The sequence below is a fragment of the Clarias gariepinus genome, chromosome 11, assembly GCF_024256425.1.
Source record: "Clarias gariepinus isolate MV-2021 ecotype Netherlands chromosome 11, CGAR_prim_01v2, whole genome shotgun sequence".
Lineage (NCBI taxonomy): Eukaryota > Metazoa > Chordata > Actinopteri > Siluriformes > Clariidae > Clarias > Clarias gariepinus.
This window is the reverse complement of record NC_071110.1, coordinates 33,112,403-33,126,556: the sequence shown is the minus strand read 5'-3', so window position 1 is coordinate 33,126,556 and position 14,154 is coordinate 33,112,403. Positions and strand designations below refer to the sequence as shown.

The 14,154-nt window shown below is 42.4% G+C and overlaps 1 protein-coding gene across 1 annotated transcript; it reads right to left on the bottom strand.

The window, feature by feature from the left end:
* Positions 1-1,679: 1,679 nt before the first annotated feature.
* psmd2 (proteasome 26S subunit ubiquitin receptor, non-ATPase 2) lies at positions 1,680-12,487 on the bottom strand. Its single transcript, XM_053507977.1, has 21 exons — positions 12,287-12,487; positions 10,682-10,738; positions 9,963-10,127; positions 9,662-9,783; positions 9,353-9,577; positions 9,118-9,276; positions 8,628-8,772; positions 8,441-8,501; positions 8,113-8,259; positions 6,875-6,981; positions 6,633-6,760; positions 6,431-6,518; positions 6,196-6,358; positions 4,650-4,751; positions 4,329-4,474; positions 4,160-4,243; positions 3,834-4,002; positions 3,124-3,218; positions 2,586-2,712; positions 2,369-2,487; positions 1,680-2,164 (listed from the first exon to the last, which is right to left on the bottom strand). Exons 1-21 carry the CDS (start codon positions 12,389-12,391, stop codon positions 1,982-1,984), a joined length of 2,697 nt encoding a protein of 898 aa, XP_053363952.1. The 5' UTR covers positions 12,392-12,487; the 3' UTR covers positions 1,680-1,981.
* Between the last annotated feature and the right edge of the window lie 1,667 nt (positions 12,488-14,154).

The window sequence follows — 14,154 nt, the reverse complement described above, 5'->3', positions numbered from 1 at the left end:
ACAGGATTCAGGGCTCGAGGCGGGGTACACCCTGGACTTACATGCTTATTCACACACTATGGGCAATTTGGGAACATCAATTACCCTAATTTGTATGTCTTTGGACTGTGACCAGAGAAACTGGAGTAAACCCACCAAGCACGGGGAGAACATGCAAACTTCACACACACACACAGATCCTAAGGTGCAAATCTAATCCTCAGCCTGGAGGTGCAAGACCACAGTGCTAACCACTATACCACCGTGGCACCTTTTTCAAAAGTTACCGAATAAAATAGAATAAAAATAAAAGATTATAAATTACAAAGGGTTTACAGACTATACAAAAGAAACTTTAAACTCTGATGTACAAAGTATAAGAATATAGAAATGTAAAAATATTTTGTCTGGGTACCTGGAGGAAACCCACCACACACACACAGCCCCCGGGACGTCAATCAAACCCTCGACCCTAAGCCACGGTGCTGCCGATGAGTGATATTGCTTTGATAACAGTTGACTTGTTTCTTTTCAATGTTGTTATTGTTGTTGTTTTTTGGGTGCTCCCACAGCGGATTACCGATCTGCAGAACAACTTGGCACAGTTTTTTTTTTTAATGCCGAGTGCCCTTCCTGGACCAATCCTCCAATTTTGGACTCCAGGTCTAAAACTGGGCCTTTCACATGGCAGGTATAAATAATTTCGCAGGCGCTTCGTCACTGACATTTCCCAATGAACGTTATAGTAGGTGGCCTCATCAACCTTTATATCATATTGTGAGCGCGTCAACGGCGTGTCTCACTGAATGTAACAGTAGGAAAACAAGTACGGGCAGAATTAAGCGCTTCTGAAACATTGCAGTAGCGTACAGAGCGGCAGCGAGTTGACCGCAGGCTCCTTTCGCAGGTAATGGTAGCACGTAGGCATCAGGATCTGCACACAGGTAACCTCGTTATTAATAAGAACAACCAGGACAGGTAAAGCTGTGCATCTCTGCAACGTCTTTAAACGTGCATGTGGAAATACGGACATTTTTTAAATATTATGAATTTGGCCATAATTGTTAGTATGCTGTTATTATATATTGTCAGGTATTTTTCCTTTTACAGGCTACACTGGAAATGTAAAGCGGGGCATCTACAGGATATTTATTCAGAGGGGTCTCGCCAAGGCTGATGTAGCTATTTTTGTAGATGAACTGTTTAAAACCTCTGGAACTTTGTGTATAAAATTGTTTTTTATTTAAACTTCACACATAGTGAATAAATTTGATGTTTAATATATTTGCTGTACTGTATATGATTTAATATAACGAATATTTACATTTTGTTAATTTGCTACACAGTTATAATAAAAAATAAACCTTTTATTCACGGAATCTTTTGAAAGTTACGATATGATTATACCACAGAGAGGCAGCAAAAATCATAACTGGGGCGGAGCTATACATGTAGCCCCACCCACATGGCTGAAGACAAAGTGGAATCCCAATTTTTTACACCAAAAAAATATTTTACGTGAGCCTACTTTAGACACAATATAGTGACGTATATGACATCCAGGGAACAATCCAGTGCACAGATATAGTTGTTACTGTAGTTATTGAGACAGGGTAATCTATGGACACTACACGGCTAATAAAATGTGAAATGCATCGTATTGAACTGTTTGCAATTAAAATAAAATGAAACGTCCACAATTTACTGACCATCTTATGTTATTTATTTTTCCACATCATAACAGTAAAACATAATGAAACCAACAAATGTAGGGAAATAATTATCCAGGGCTGAAAAACAGGGCTGTTTGTTAGGATTAATGTCTTAAAAATACAAAACAAAACAAAATCTGAAAAAAAACAACAAAAAAAAAAAACAACAACCACCCTGTGCTGCTCTGATCGATGTGTCAGTCAGGGATCAGACACTGGAGAGGTCGAGGTCCCGGGTACGAGTGCGTGAGTAACGCTGTGTGTGTGTGTGTGTGCGTGTATAAATGTGTTTATGCATCGTAGTTGGGGTTTTTGCGCAGGATGACGAAGCCCTCGAGGATGGGCGTGACCGGGATGTACTCCTCTGTCGCTAGCTCGGCTCTCTCTCCGTGCGCCAGTAGCACCGGCGTGGTGTGTGTCTGGAAACCAGTGATGGCTTTGGGTTTGCCTGCCTGTCCCACCACGTCCACGGCCTGGAGATTAAAAAAAAAAGAAAGAAAAAACAGAAAGGTGTAAACGTAGTTATTAGCCAGATCAGATCCAGGTACAGCGGCTCTGACTTAATCTCAACATTAATTCAGACCAGCAGTGACAGATGAGTGTTGAAGACAAGAGACCTGAGACCCATGGTAAAATCATAGCCCTACACACACACACAAACACACAAACACACTGACCTGCCCCACACGGACTGACACCGGTAAAGGCCGAAGCTCCTCGTCGAATGTGACGAGCATACGAGGCTGCATCGCTGCTACCAGGCCGTAGAGGACGTAGTGAGACTTCCCTAGTATAACTGCAGAAAAAAGGGGAAAAAAAACACATTATAAACCACCAGTCCTTGATGTTTTTATCAGTTTAATTCAGCATGTTTATTACAGATAAAACTCTTACTGTTTTTCACATCCAGGAAGGACACTAGGACTGTGAGGAGTCCAGCAACTGCTACCTGACTCATGAGCTGTCTGTCACTGTGGTACGGACACAACGTCAGTGTCCCTTTACCCAGATGTGTCAGTCCCTGCACACCCACACACACACACAAACACTTTACTATACACAATTTCTTAAAAATTATATGATGCTCACATTATACAATGTGATCGACCATGCGGTTAAGTTTTCTATAAGGAGCAGCTTATGTAAAATTAATAGAAAGAGTCTCCAGTGTTAGTGCTTCGTAACAGTCAGATGTTAAGTTTGTAAAGATTTTGAATCTTCAAAACAGCAGAGTTCCTGCTGTTTACAGCTGCTGTGACAAGAGGAATTCACTCATTTAAGGTTAAATGTATAATTTATAACTTCTGTATAAATAAATCCTGAGTGATAAAGTGTTGTTAAGAGTGTTGGAGCAACACACTACGCCATGACATCTCGTTATAGGGAACTAATCAGTGCTGGTGTAGTAGGATGAAGCCTGTCAGTACTGTACCTGAGCGAGTCGGACCATGAACAGGTTGTTGGGGTCCTTGGCGTGGTACTGTGCCAGCTGACGCAGCATGGCGGCGAGACGAGCGTTGTTGGTACCTGAAGTCAAATACAAGAAGAAACACTCGTTGAAAAAGTGCTGAAATGTGTTATGCGATATGTATTGTGATTTTTTAAAAAACTTTTAATTTCTAATGTTTTTAGTGTGTGAAGCTACAAACCTTTTACAAAAAAAAAAACAACAAAGTGCAATTTTTCTTAGACATTAAGTAAAAAAGTAGCAAAAAATTATATTTAATATATTTTGTGAAAATAAATGAATCATGAATATTAGAGCTTTTTTCAAAAATAGTATTAATAGGTTAAATTCTGTAGTGCTTTAAAAAATGCGAAATTAAACTTAAACCAAAAAATTGAAATGATGGAAAATTAAGTTTAATTTGCACCACTATTTTATACACATAAAAGTTTAATAAAACATTTATTCAGCAACACAAAGTGTTGATTTTACAAAGCACTTCTCTGAAATTTCAGAAATATCACTACCATTAAAGAATAAAAAAAATAAATCGAAAAAAATTTACCGTTTTGAATTACTTAGTTGAAAAAGTCTAGTCAAGTTGAGTCTAGTTTATTTTGCAGACATTACTTTCATGGTATAATAATATGTTTTTGTTTTTTTAATAATTATAAGCTTCATCTCTGTTAACTCACCGCTCCCCACCATGCCCATGGCGAAGATGGAGTTGTGTGAGACCTCGGGGTCGGCGTCGTGGGAGAACTTGCTGAGCGTGTCCAGGATGTTGAGTCTGGGGTTGGACACAGAGATGAGCGCTAATGCTAACGGCACCGCTCTGCGCAGGGTGGGCTCGCCGTACCGTAACTACAGACACAGACAGAGAGAAAAGGGGGAGAAAGAAAGAAACGATTAAAGACAGAGTGAAGTCGAAGGACAAGTGAAGAAACAGAACAGAGGAAAATGACGCGTCCTGGTCTCTTCTCGCTGCGAGTAAAGCTTCAGCAACGCGTAAAGGACTCACCAGGTGACCGAACGTGCGGAGAGCCATCTCTGAGCCGATCTCCTCCCCCATGGCAATGAGAGCGATACCCAGCACGGCCACGCCCTAGAACAGGAGCAGCAAAGTGTGTAAAGATCCGACCACTCACTTCAAATCAGTTATGATGATTCTCTCTCTCACACACACACACCTGATGTGAGCCCATGTCTGCTGCGCTGTCTTTCTTCTCCTTATCTTTTTTATCCTTCTTGTCCTTGTCATCGTCTTTGTCCTTGGTGTCGTAGTGCTCACTGCAGATGTGCAACAGCTGCTGAACCTTCAAAACGTTCCCCGAACCTGAGAGAGAGAGAGAGAGAGAAAGAGAAAAAGAGAGAGAGAGAGAGAGAGAGAGAAAGAGAGAAGTCAGATAAGCAAAAGCTTCTTGTGTGATTTTGGAATGTTTATAAAGTCTAAAATGCAGCTACACTGACAGCAAATGCAGTGTGTATGTGAGCGTTTTTAAAATTCTTACCTGCGTATGCACAGATGTCCACGAGTGTGTTTGCGAAGCTGCGGAACGGCTCGGGGACGACTTGTAATGCTGCCAAAGTGGTCTCAATTGCCTCGCCTTTGCCTACATGCACACACACATGTGTATATATATATATTAGCCAACTATTTTAGTGTATGTTTAGCCCTGTGTTTGTACTCTGTGTTGTACCATGTACTCTGATTCAGGTTAAACAGACACACACACACACTTGAACTGTAAGAAAATGCCATAAAGTCACAGATTTTTTGTGCATTTACGTTAACAGCAATAGGGATGATAATTTTGTTGTCCTATAAATCCCGTCCCCAGCCCCTGTCCTGAGGACATACGGTACAGTCCCCCTTGAGTCTGCCCCACGTAGACTCTCTACTGGTGTCCCGCAGGGCTCAGTACTTGGTCCTCTTCTGTTCTCCCTCTATACCCGGTCTCTTGGTGAGGTCATATCATTGCATGGATTCTCATACCACTGTTATGCAGACGACACCCAACTTGTTCTCTCCTTTCCTCCCTTTGACACTCAGGTTTCCACCCGGATCTCAGCATGTCTGGCAGACATCTCATTTTGGATGGCTGCTCATCAGCTGAAGCTCAATCTCAGTAAAACCGAACTGTTGTTTATCCCTTGTGACTCATCTCCAGGTCAAGACCTTGTGATATCCATGAACAACAACCAAATCACTACCTCAACCACTGCCCGCAATCTTGGGGTAACCGTGGACAATCATCTGTCATTTTCCCCACACATCGCTAACCTTACTCGCTCTTGTCGATTTCTTCTTTACAATATCAAAAGAATTCGCCCATTTCTTTCTTCACAGGCTACTCAGGTGCTTGTTCAGTCCCTTGTTATTTCAAGACTGGACTACTGCAACTCACTCCTGGCAGGCCTGCCTTTGTCCACGATTCGTCCCCTGCAACTGATCCAGAATGCAGCAGCACGACTCGTTTTTAACCTTCCCAAGTTCTCCCACACCACCCCACTCCTCCGCTCCCTGCACTGGCTTCCTGTAGCTGCCCGCATCAAATTCAAAACACTGATGCTTGCCTACAAAGCTAAAAATGGCCCAGCACCCACTTACCTCTCTGCGCTAATTACACCACGCACTGCACCACGTTCCCTCCGATCCTCCAGCACTGCTCGCCTCATCTCACCATCTCTCAGGGATCGAGGGCGGCATTTATCCAGGCTCTTTTCTGTTCTGGGACCTAGGTGGTGGAATGAACTTCCTCTAGATGTCCGTACATCAGAGACTTTGACTATCTTTAAACGACGACTCAAGACGCATCTGTTTCTCCAGTACTTGGACTAACCCCTCCAACCCCCCTCCCAAAAAAAACCCAAAACAAACAAACAAAAAAAAAACTCTTCTCAGATGTGTTGGACTAATGGTACTTAGTTATTAATCTAGTTAACCCAGTGTAAGTATGTATCCAATGTTGTAAACATTAAAGCACTTTTTGTAAGTCGCTCTGGATAAGAGCGTCTGCCAAATGCCTAAATGTAAATGAGTCCCAGGCGTGTTACCGAGGTGGTTGAGCCCGAGGCCGAGGGGGAGCCAGCGCGCGTACGTGTCCTTCAGCTCCTGCTCGCTCTTCTCCATAATGGTCTGGAGGATGGTGGAGGTGACGTCACCGTTACAGGAACCCACAGCGATCATACCGCATGCCAGAGCCGTCACACCTGCCACCTAAACACACACGCAGAGTATTAATACCTGACCCCTGCTTCTGGGTGTGTGGTGTGTAGGTGGGGGTCGCACCTCCATGCTGGACTTTGAGTCTCCCATGACCGGCAGGAGCAGTGACAGGACGTCTTCTCTGTTAGACCCAGCATACGCCAGGCCCAGTCTGGGTAAACAGACAGGGTCAAAGGTCAATTTCTGCTATCAGACCACAGAATGTAGACACGTACAGTAAATACAGGTTTGATGGTGTTGAACGTAAACACTCTTGGTCTGTTACCCGAAGATGGCTCCTATCCTCATGACGTTGCTGGTGTGTAGGACGTAGTCGGAGAGGAGGGCGAGAGCAGGGTCACACTCATTACGAACCCCGGAGTTCACGATTCCACACGCCAGCAAAGCCCCAGACTACAGAGACAGGAAATAAATCATCTCATTAATGCTGGGGATCATTAATTACACATACTGGAGAGAGAGAGAGAGCCAAGGGAAGAGAAAGAGAAAGAGAGAGAGCATATATACCTTTATGTAATCCTCTGATGAGTAGAGATACTTGTCGATCTGAGTAAGACCACCGTCCACGTCCCACAGGAGGATCATACCCAGAGACGCAGCAGCACTGAGCATTCCTACACACACACACTTAAATTAAGTCCAACTACTTTTACCTTTGTCTTAAGAATTATTCAGAGTAACAAAAAAAGCAAAAATGTACCAACGTAACTCCTTTTACAAATTTTAAAAGGCAAAAATTAGTTTAAAATTACAGTTACAGACATTTTAAGAAAAAAAACTAAACCAATACTAAATACAAATGTGGGACATAGCTAGAGTTTAAACTCATTTTAAGTGGAACAACAACTTACAGTTAGGAGCAGTTAGGAGACAGAGGAACACGGAGTTTAACAAACTATACTGACTACAAACACCTTACACATTTTATATCGTAAACAAACAAAGGATGTATGGCTATGTTTTTGAAAACAAACTAATGTTAAATGAGATGTGTTAAGTCCTATAGTGTGACCAGGAGTGTTTCAGATAAAATGGAAAAGTCCCAAAATGTGTCTTCAAACAAATATTTTTTTGACTTCATGGCCAACTGAGGAATTGATGCATAATGCAGCAGCAGGGGTGAGTGACAACACACAAACATCACAGCACCATTTTCACAGACAGTTCAACTAATCATGTGTTAAGGAAACAGTTTGGTTTCTACACTGATTGCCTATACCGCATTATCCTGTATTCAGGGCCACGGGGGCCTGGAGCCTATCCCAAAAGACCTAGGCGAGGCATGTGGCGGGTTTGACACCCTGGACAGAGTTACAATCCATCACAGGGCACACACACATACACTGCAGGGAATCTCGGATCACCATTTAACCAAACTTGCATGTCTTTGGACTGTGAGAGAAAACCAGAGTACCTGGAGGAAACCCAGCAGCCACGGGGAGAACATGCAAACTCCATGCACACACGGACGGGAATTAAACCTGGACCCTGAAGGTGCGAGGCAACAATGCTAACCACCAAACACTATTTAAAAAAAATTAAAATAAATACATTTTTTTTTTTTAAATCAACAGCCTCTCATGTGTCACGGCTTAGATTTTTTTTTTTTTGGAAAACAAGATAACATCAAAATGACCACAATAATTTAATGACTCATACGGAGACATCTTACGAAGTGATATTGTCATGCAACTTTTCTGTAGGATTATAGAGGTGTGGTCTGTCTGTGTGACATCATCTCGTACCGTGGTCCTTGTTCTTGTACAGCCACTTGTTGCCGTCGTCAGTGAGCAGTTTGTCCTGTCCGAACGCTGCGTTAACGAAGCCGTTTACGAAAGAGGAGGCGAGGTTCATACGGGCGGAGTCGACCTGAGACCCACTGCCACAGAATCCTGAAGGGGGGGAGGGGGAACATGAGGGGTATACATAAACATCATGGTAGACTCGTAATTGATGTTAAATGTTTGACTTTTTAGCTTTAATCAATCATGTTACTGAAATGCCAATTTAAACCTGTTGCTTTACAAAAACTTGAACGTTCTGTTTATTTCAGAGGAAAGGACGAGGTCTTACTGTTGTTCTCCAGGTGGGTTTTGTAAATGTCGTCTGGTACTTTGGGCTCCATGATGTCCAGCTGTGGAGAAAATAAAGAAAAAAAAGGAGCAGATTTTGTTTTTAATCATCCTCAGGAAAAAAACTACATGTAAAAAGCAAAACCAGTGCTTGACGGTGTAGACAGAAAACACACACACACACACACCTCACGTGCGAGAGCCAGGAAGTTGCTGTTGAGCTGGACATTGGACATGATCTCCGTCAGGTCCTCGTAGTCCTCAACGTCTTCGTTCAGCTCCAGGAACATGCCGTGCCGACCCAGCATGAACGCCATCTCCTTCTGAACCACACTACACACACACACACACACACACACACACACACGACAGAGATCAGAGAATGCAGAAGGAGCGTTAGTATTCTCTAAAATGAACGAATCACACAATGTGGTGTTCCCACACAGATCAGACGGGTGCCAGAACTTTAATTTAGCTGTATTCTTACAAATCAAATAATGAATTATGTAAGTAATATATATATATATATATATATATATATATATATATATATATAGTAATTTACAAAACATTAGCGGCCATTTTTCAACCTAACAACTGGCTCGAGCTCTGGTCCCAAAGGTCAGTATTATGTGTGTAATAGTAGGTGTGTAATAGTGTGTGTGTGTAAAATCTTACATGTCTTTGCAGGAGGTGAAGATGTTCTCCACAAGCTCTACGTCATTGAGCATCAGCGCCAGCCTGAGGGCTTCTGGGTAACGGTTGAACTTGCGGAATATGTTGAGGGCGCACTTGAGGAGGGCGGAGTTCTCTGGCTCGGGGACGTAGCTCACACAGCTGGTGAGATCGAGACATGTGGGTTTATGCTACAGTAGAGCAAGTATGTGTGTGTGTGTGAGGGAGAGAGACTGACCTGGTGAGATAGAGGCAGACCTTGGAGTATGCGTTTTCGTCGATGTAGGTGTCGAGCATGTCGAGGCGCTCGATCTCCATGAGCAGGTCGCAGGCTTCGTGCTCGGCGTTGTGCGCCATGTTGTAGGGGACGATCTCCTTCACCAGCTTCAACAGTGTCTCCTGCTGCGCCTTGTCTCCTTCCTCCAGCTCCTGCCACTCTTTAGCTACCTCACCTGCCAGGTGCCTACAAACACACACATGATTACCACATAAGAAACATCTACCTGATCTGTTTCCATAGCGACGTGGACATAGTGACGTCCAGTACCTGACGTATTCGTGACCCCAGGACGCGAGCTCCTCCTGTGAGCCGAGCAGGCGGTATTTTAGACACTCTCTCTCTCCGCTCATGGTCATGGCCAGGACCGACACCACGTCTGCACAGAAACGCTAAAAACACACACACAAACACACACGATCCATTCATGTTCTGTAACAGCAGGTTTATTTTAAACTTGCTCATTCTAACATGTCATTTGTTTCCATAGTAACCGCTTACTGAGACATTAATTTTACATTTGTGTCAGTACTTGTCCTATCAAAACACACACTCACTCTCACACACACACCTTGTTCTCTCCAGCTGCCATGCCCTCGTAGATCTCTTTAAGTTTGCTGTAGTGCGGCCGCAGGAACTTGAGCGGTTTGGGCACAGAGGTCATAGATGTGGTGGAGGACCGGATCTGCCGACGCAGCTCCTCGAGTGCAGAGCGATGGAGAGACGTGTCCTTCTCCTGAGACACAGAGCGAGAAGAGGAACATGCACAAGACGTTTATTCAAACGGAAATCATAGTCGGGCATGGTCATGGTTAAAAGGTCCATTTTAATTGTAATGCAGCAGAACAGGACCAATACCAAGGGGAGGGGTGAATACTTTTGCATGGACCTGTATCTGCTTTGTTAGAAGGTATTTATCAAATAACAGTCTCAGTTCTATATAGGATCTAAAAGATGCTAAGTGAACTGATGTGAGGCCACAGAAGAAAAGATTATAAAACATTTCTCTAACTATCAAGAACTTTTAGGTATTATGATCAAACTCCCAAAGTTTATATCAACTTAAGTCTATTTATTGAATTTATTTTTAGGTATTATCTTATTTGGATCATACTGTAAATGCAAACATCTGCAAAATATCAGCTTTAGGTCGTGATGATGTTAATAACAACAACAATAATAATTAAATCATAATAATAATAAAAACAATAACAATGTGTGCAGTAATCAGATTAGACACCCTGGGTCTCAACCAACAATATTTCTTCTTTAGAAGGGACAAGAACTTACACTCAGTCTCTCCACCATCAGTTCCAGCTCCTCCTGCAGCTGCTTGTCCTCCTCTGACTGTAAAATATAAAAAATTAACACAAATTATTATAGAAAATTAGCAGAAGTCCTTATGCAGTAATCCTGAGCAGATTGAATTAGCACTGAACTGAGAGATTAAACTACTGCGCAAAATCACCCTTGTTCTCCAAACTCTTCGTAAATTAGTCGCAAACCTACACATTACACCAGTCTCAATACCACGAGTGCTAATTAATAAAAAAATGACATAACGTTAGAAATCCCACATCAGAAGCCGCACATACCCGCGCGTTCACGTCCAATCAACTGCACGCTCACTGTCGAATTGAGTTATTAGACGTTGGAAGCGTTCGAGGCAGCAAAATGTCGCTGTTTATTTAAAATCCTATAGGTGGCGCACTCTGTACTATTCACACATTTTTATCCCCTCTGGTAGAAGTAAATTATTTGCTAAGTTCGTTTAGAAATAATAATTCTGGCGGATGACAGAGAGACGCGCTGCTCAGTAACAATGTGGCTTTGTGTTTAATTTAATTTGAAGTTAAATGTTAAACTCTTTGTAGTGTTTAAATGCTGAGCTTAGTATTTAAAGTGAGAAAACTGTTATAAGTCACAGACTACATTTAATTATTCTCCACAAGAATTTTTTTAAAAGCTTTAAAATTGTAACAAAATAACGTATTGGGAGATAACTGGTGATTATCGTCTCTAATAAACACACACATTATATATATATATATATATATATATGTATATATACATATATATATTACACACACACCCATACATACACACACATACACACACATCCATCCATCCATCCATACACACACACACACACACACACACACATCCATCCATCCATACATACACACACACATCCATCCATCCATACACACACACACTGGACAGATTGGACAAAATCTCTCTAATAATAATCGATTACAAATTTGTGTGTGTGTGTGTGTGTGTGTGTGTGTGAGCGCTCATTCGAACTCCATGTTAGCTTAACGGGCTCGCGATTGATCCCGCCTTCTGTGTCAGGATTCGCTGACTAACGCTGCTCGTGCTTACAATTCCACAGCTGATTGGTCAGTCCCAATGAGAGCTCAGGGCTCAGCCAATGACAGGAGCCGTCATAATACGGGTGGGGAAAAAACAAACCCGGTGCTAGCTAGCTTGGTTGTGCTAGTAAAACTAGGTTGTCATGTCGCTTCAAACTAACTACAAATCATATATGAGTTTTGACACAGATATAACAGTGCTAGTGATGAAAATGAAAACAGTTAGTAGACCATTTAGCTAAATGTAATAATCTGAACAAAGGAATAAAAAATTAATCAAAACGACAGCTAGCTAGCAGGCGAGGACAGGTAGCGACTAGCATAAAACTAGCATCGGGAATGTTTCCCTTTTTCTCACACAGACACATCACTACCCAGAGTGTATATGCGAGTTATTCTACATCCTGTGTAATGCACTTATTTAAAGAACACTACGTGATTATAGGGGTCAGACCTAGCCGTAGTGCTAATGCTAACGCTAACACTGTACAGGCAGTGACTCAGTAAATTACACACTCACCAACTCCTGCTCTTCCTTTTTCTCTTTATCCTTTCCCGCAGACTGTTTATCCTTCTCATCCTTCTTTTCGGGCTGAGTTTTATCTTTATTTTTTGTATCCTCCATCGCTGCAGAAAAAAAGAATACCTCAAATTTATGCGACAATCCCGAGAACACTACAGCAGCCGGGTGTCTCGACTTCCACTTCTTCTACCACAGCGGTGCTGCGAGATCAGTTTGAGTTATGAACTCGCACTCCCTCTAGCGGTCATATTTTACGAACTTGATCGTTTATTAAGAAACTATAGACTCTCACTCCCTCTAGCGGCCACTCTGAAGAATTACGAGCTCAAGCTTTCTCTGGGGGCCACGTTGAGAAATTATGAAACACTCCCTCTAGCGGCCACGCTAAGAAATTATAAAGTCACACTCCATCTAGCGGCCACTCTGAAGAATTACGAACTCGAGCTTTCTCTAGAGCCACGCTGGTCAATACAATTTTCTTTGAGCTGAGGTACAAATCCCCCTTGCAGTGACTTGCAGTGAATAAGCAATTAAAATTTTAAATAATATTTATTTTTCAGTTTTTAATAACTACAGTACATTAAACACGTGGACACTTTGCTCTTAGATGGCCGTGTATATTTCATTGTACTTCATCTGCACGCTGCTGGGCTGTAAATGAGTGTGAGACGACTCTGGTTGCTCTCAGATATGTTCGTTCTAACGACCTGTGTTTTGTCTCATAGCGGCGCTTCACATCACTGCTTTTTATTATCACCAGGGTTTCAGAATACTTAAGAAAAGCTGGTTTTAAATTTCCGCAGGAAGAAAAAACATACATTGATCTGTTTATTCATCTTTGAAGGTTCAGTTTCCACAGTCTACTTTATTTATTTTTACTCTGTCTATACGCGGTAAACTACCGCGCTGATCGGCTCTGGCGAGTGACCCGTACAGCGGGTATATAGAACAGATTAGCCGTATCAGACGCACTTCTGTCAGATTTTAACACCATCGGGAATAGTTCTAAAGCTGTGACAATAAAATGAAAATCGAGACTGATCAGCGAAGTGTGAGTTCTTCCCCCTCGGGATCACATTAGAAGTGTTTAACTGATTCAAAGTCCAAGTGACAGCGAGTGAGTCTCCTTAGCATTAACAGATGCAGGAGAATAAAATATATTATAGACTTTCCAGTAAAAACACCCGTGGTGTCTGTGACGCGTGCGGACGGAGGAACATCAAACTTCAGACATCAAACTGTGTATCTGGGGTTTTGAACGTGTCATGTACAACCAAAGGTACCATTACTTTTAAATCATGTCAATTTTACTCCCACAGAGGCATCGTGTACGGTAAGAGTAAAACACCACCCAGGGCTGATCACTGCCAGACCTGTTGGGTCAAGAAATCACTATAATAGAACCTGACTGGCAAAGTGAAGCACGGTAAAGATCCAAAACACAATCTATAGAAATTTGTGAACAGAGAATTTGAGAAACAGAGTGATTGACGTGTCAGTGTGTAAACAGTTCCAGAGACATTTCTAAGGCTTTGGGACTCCAGTGAACCGCGGTAAGAGACATTATTCACACCTGGAGAAAACCTGGAACAGTGGTGAACCTTCACCAGCCGACCAAAATTACTCCAAGAGAACAACGACGCCTCATCCAGGAGCTCATAAAAGAACCCAGAACAACATCTGAAGACCTGCAGGACTCACTCTCCTCAGGTCAGGTCAGTGTTCATGATGCAATAATAAGAAAGAGACTGGGGGACAAAAAGGGCGTCCATGGGAGAGTTCCAAGGTGAAAGCCACTGCTGACTAAAAAAGAACACAAAGGCTCGTCTCGTCTTGATTATCAATAATGTAACTTTCCGTTACAT

Bases quoted from the DNA above. Each gene is read 5' to 3' on its own strand.
- psmd2 (XM_053507977.1), bottom strand. From the start codon at position 12,391: ATGGAGGATACAAAAAATAAAGATAAAACTCAGCCCGAAAAGAAGGAT. The intron at 9,784-9,962 runs GTGTGTGTGTGA...GTGTGTTTTTAG, and splicing joins TGGCAGCTGGAGAGAACAAG to CGTTTCTGTGCAGACGTGGT. The intron at 8,260-8,440 runs GTAAGACCTCGT...CCCCCCCTTCAG, and splicing joins AACCCACCTGGAGAACAACA to GATTCTGTGGCAGTGGGTCT.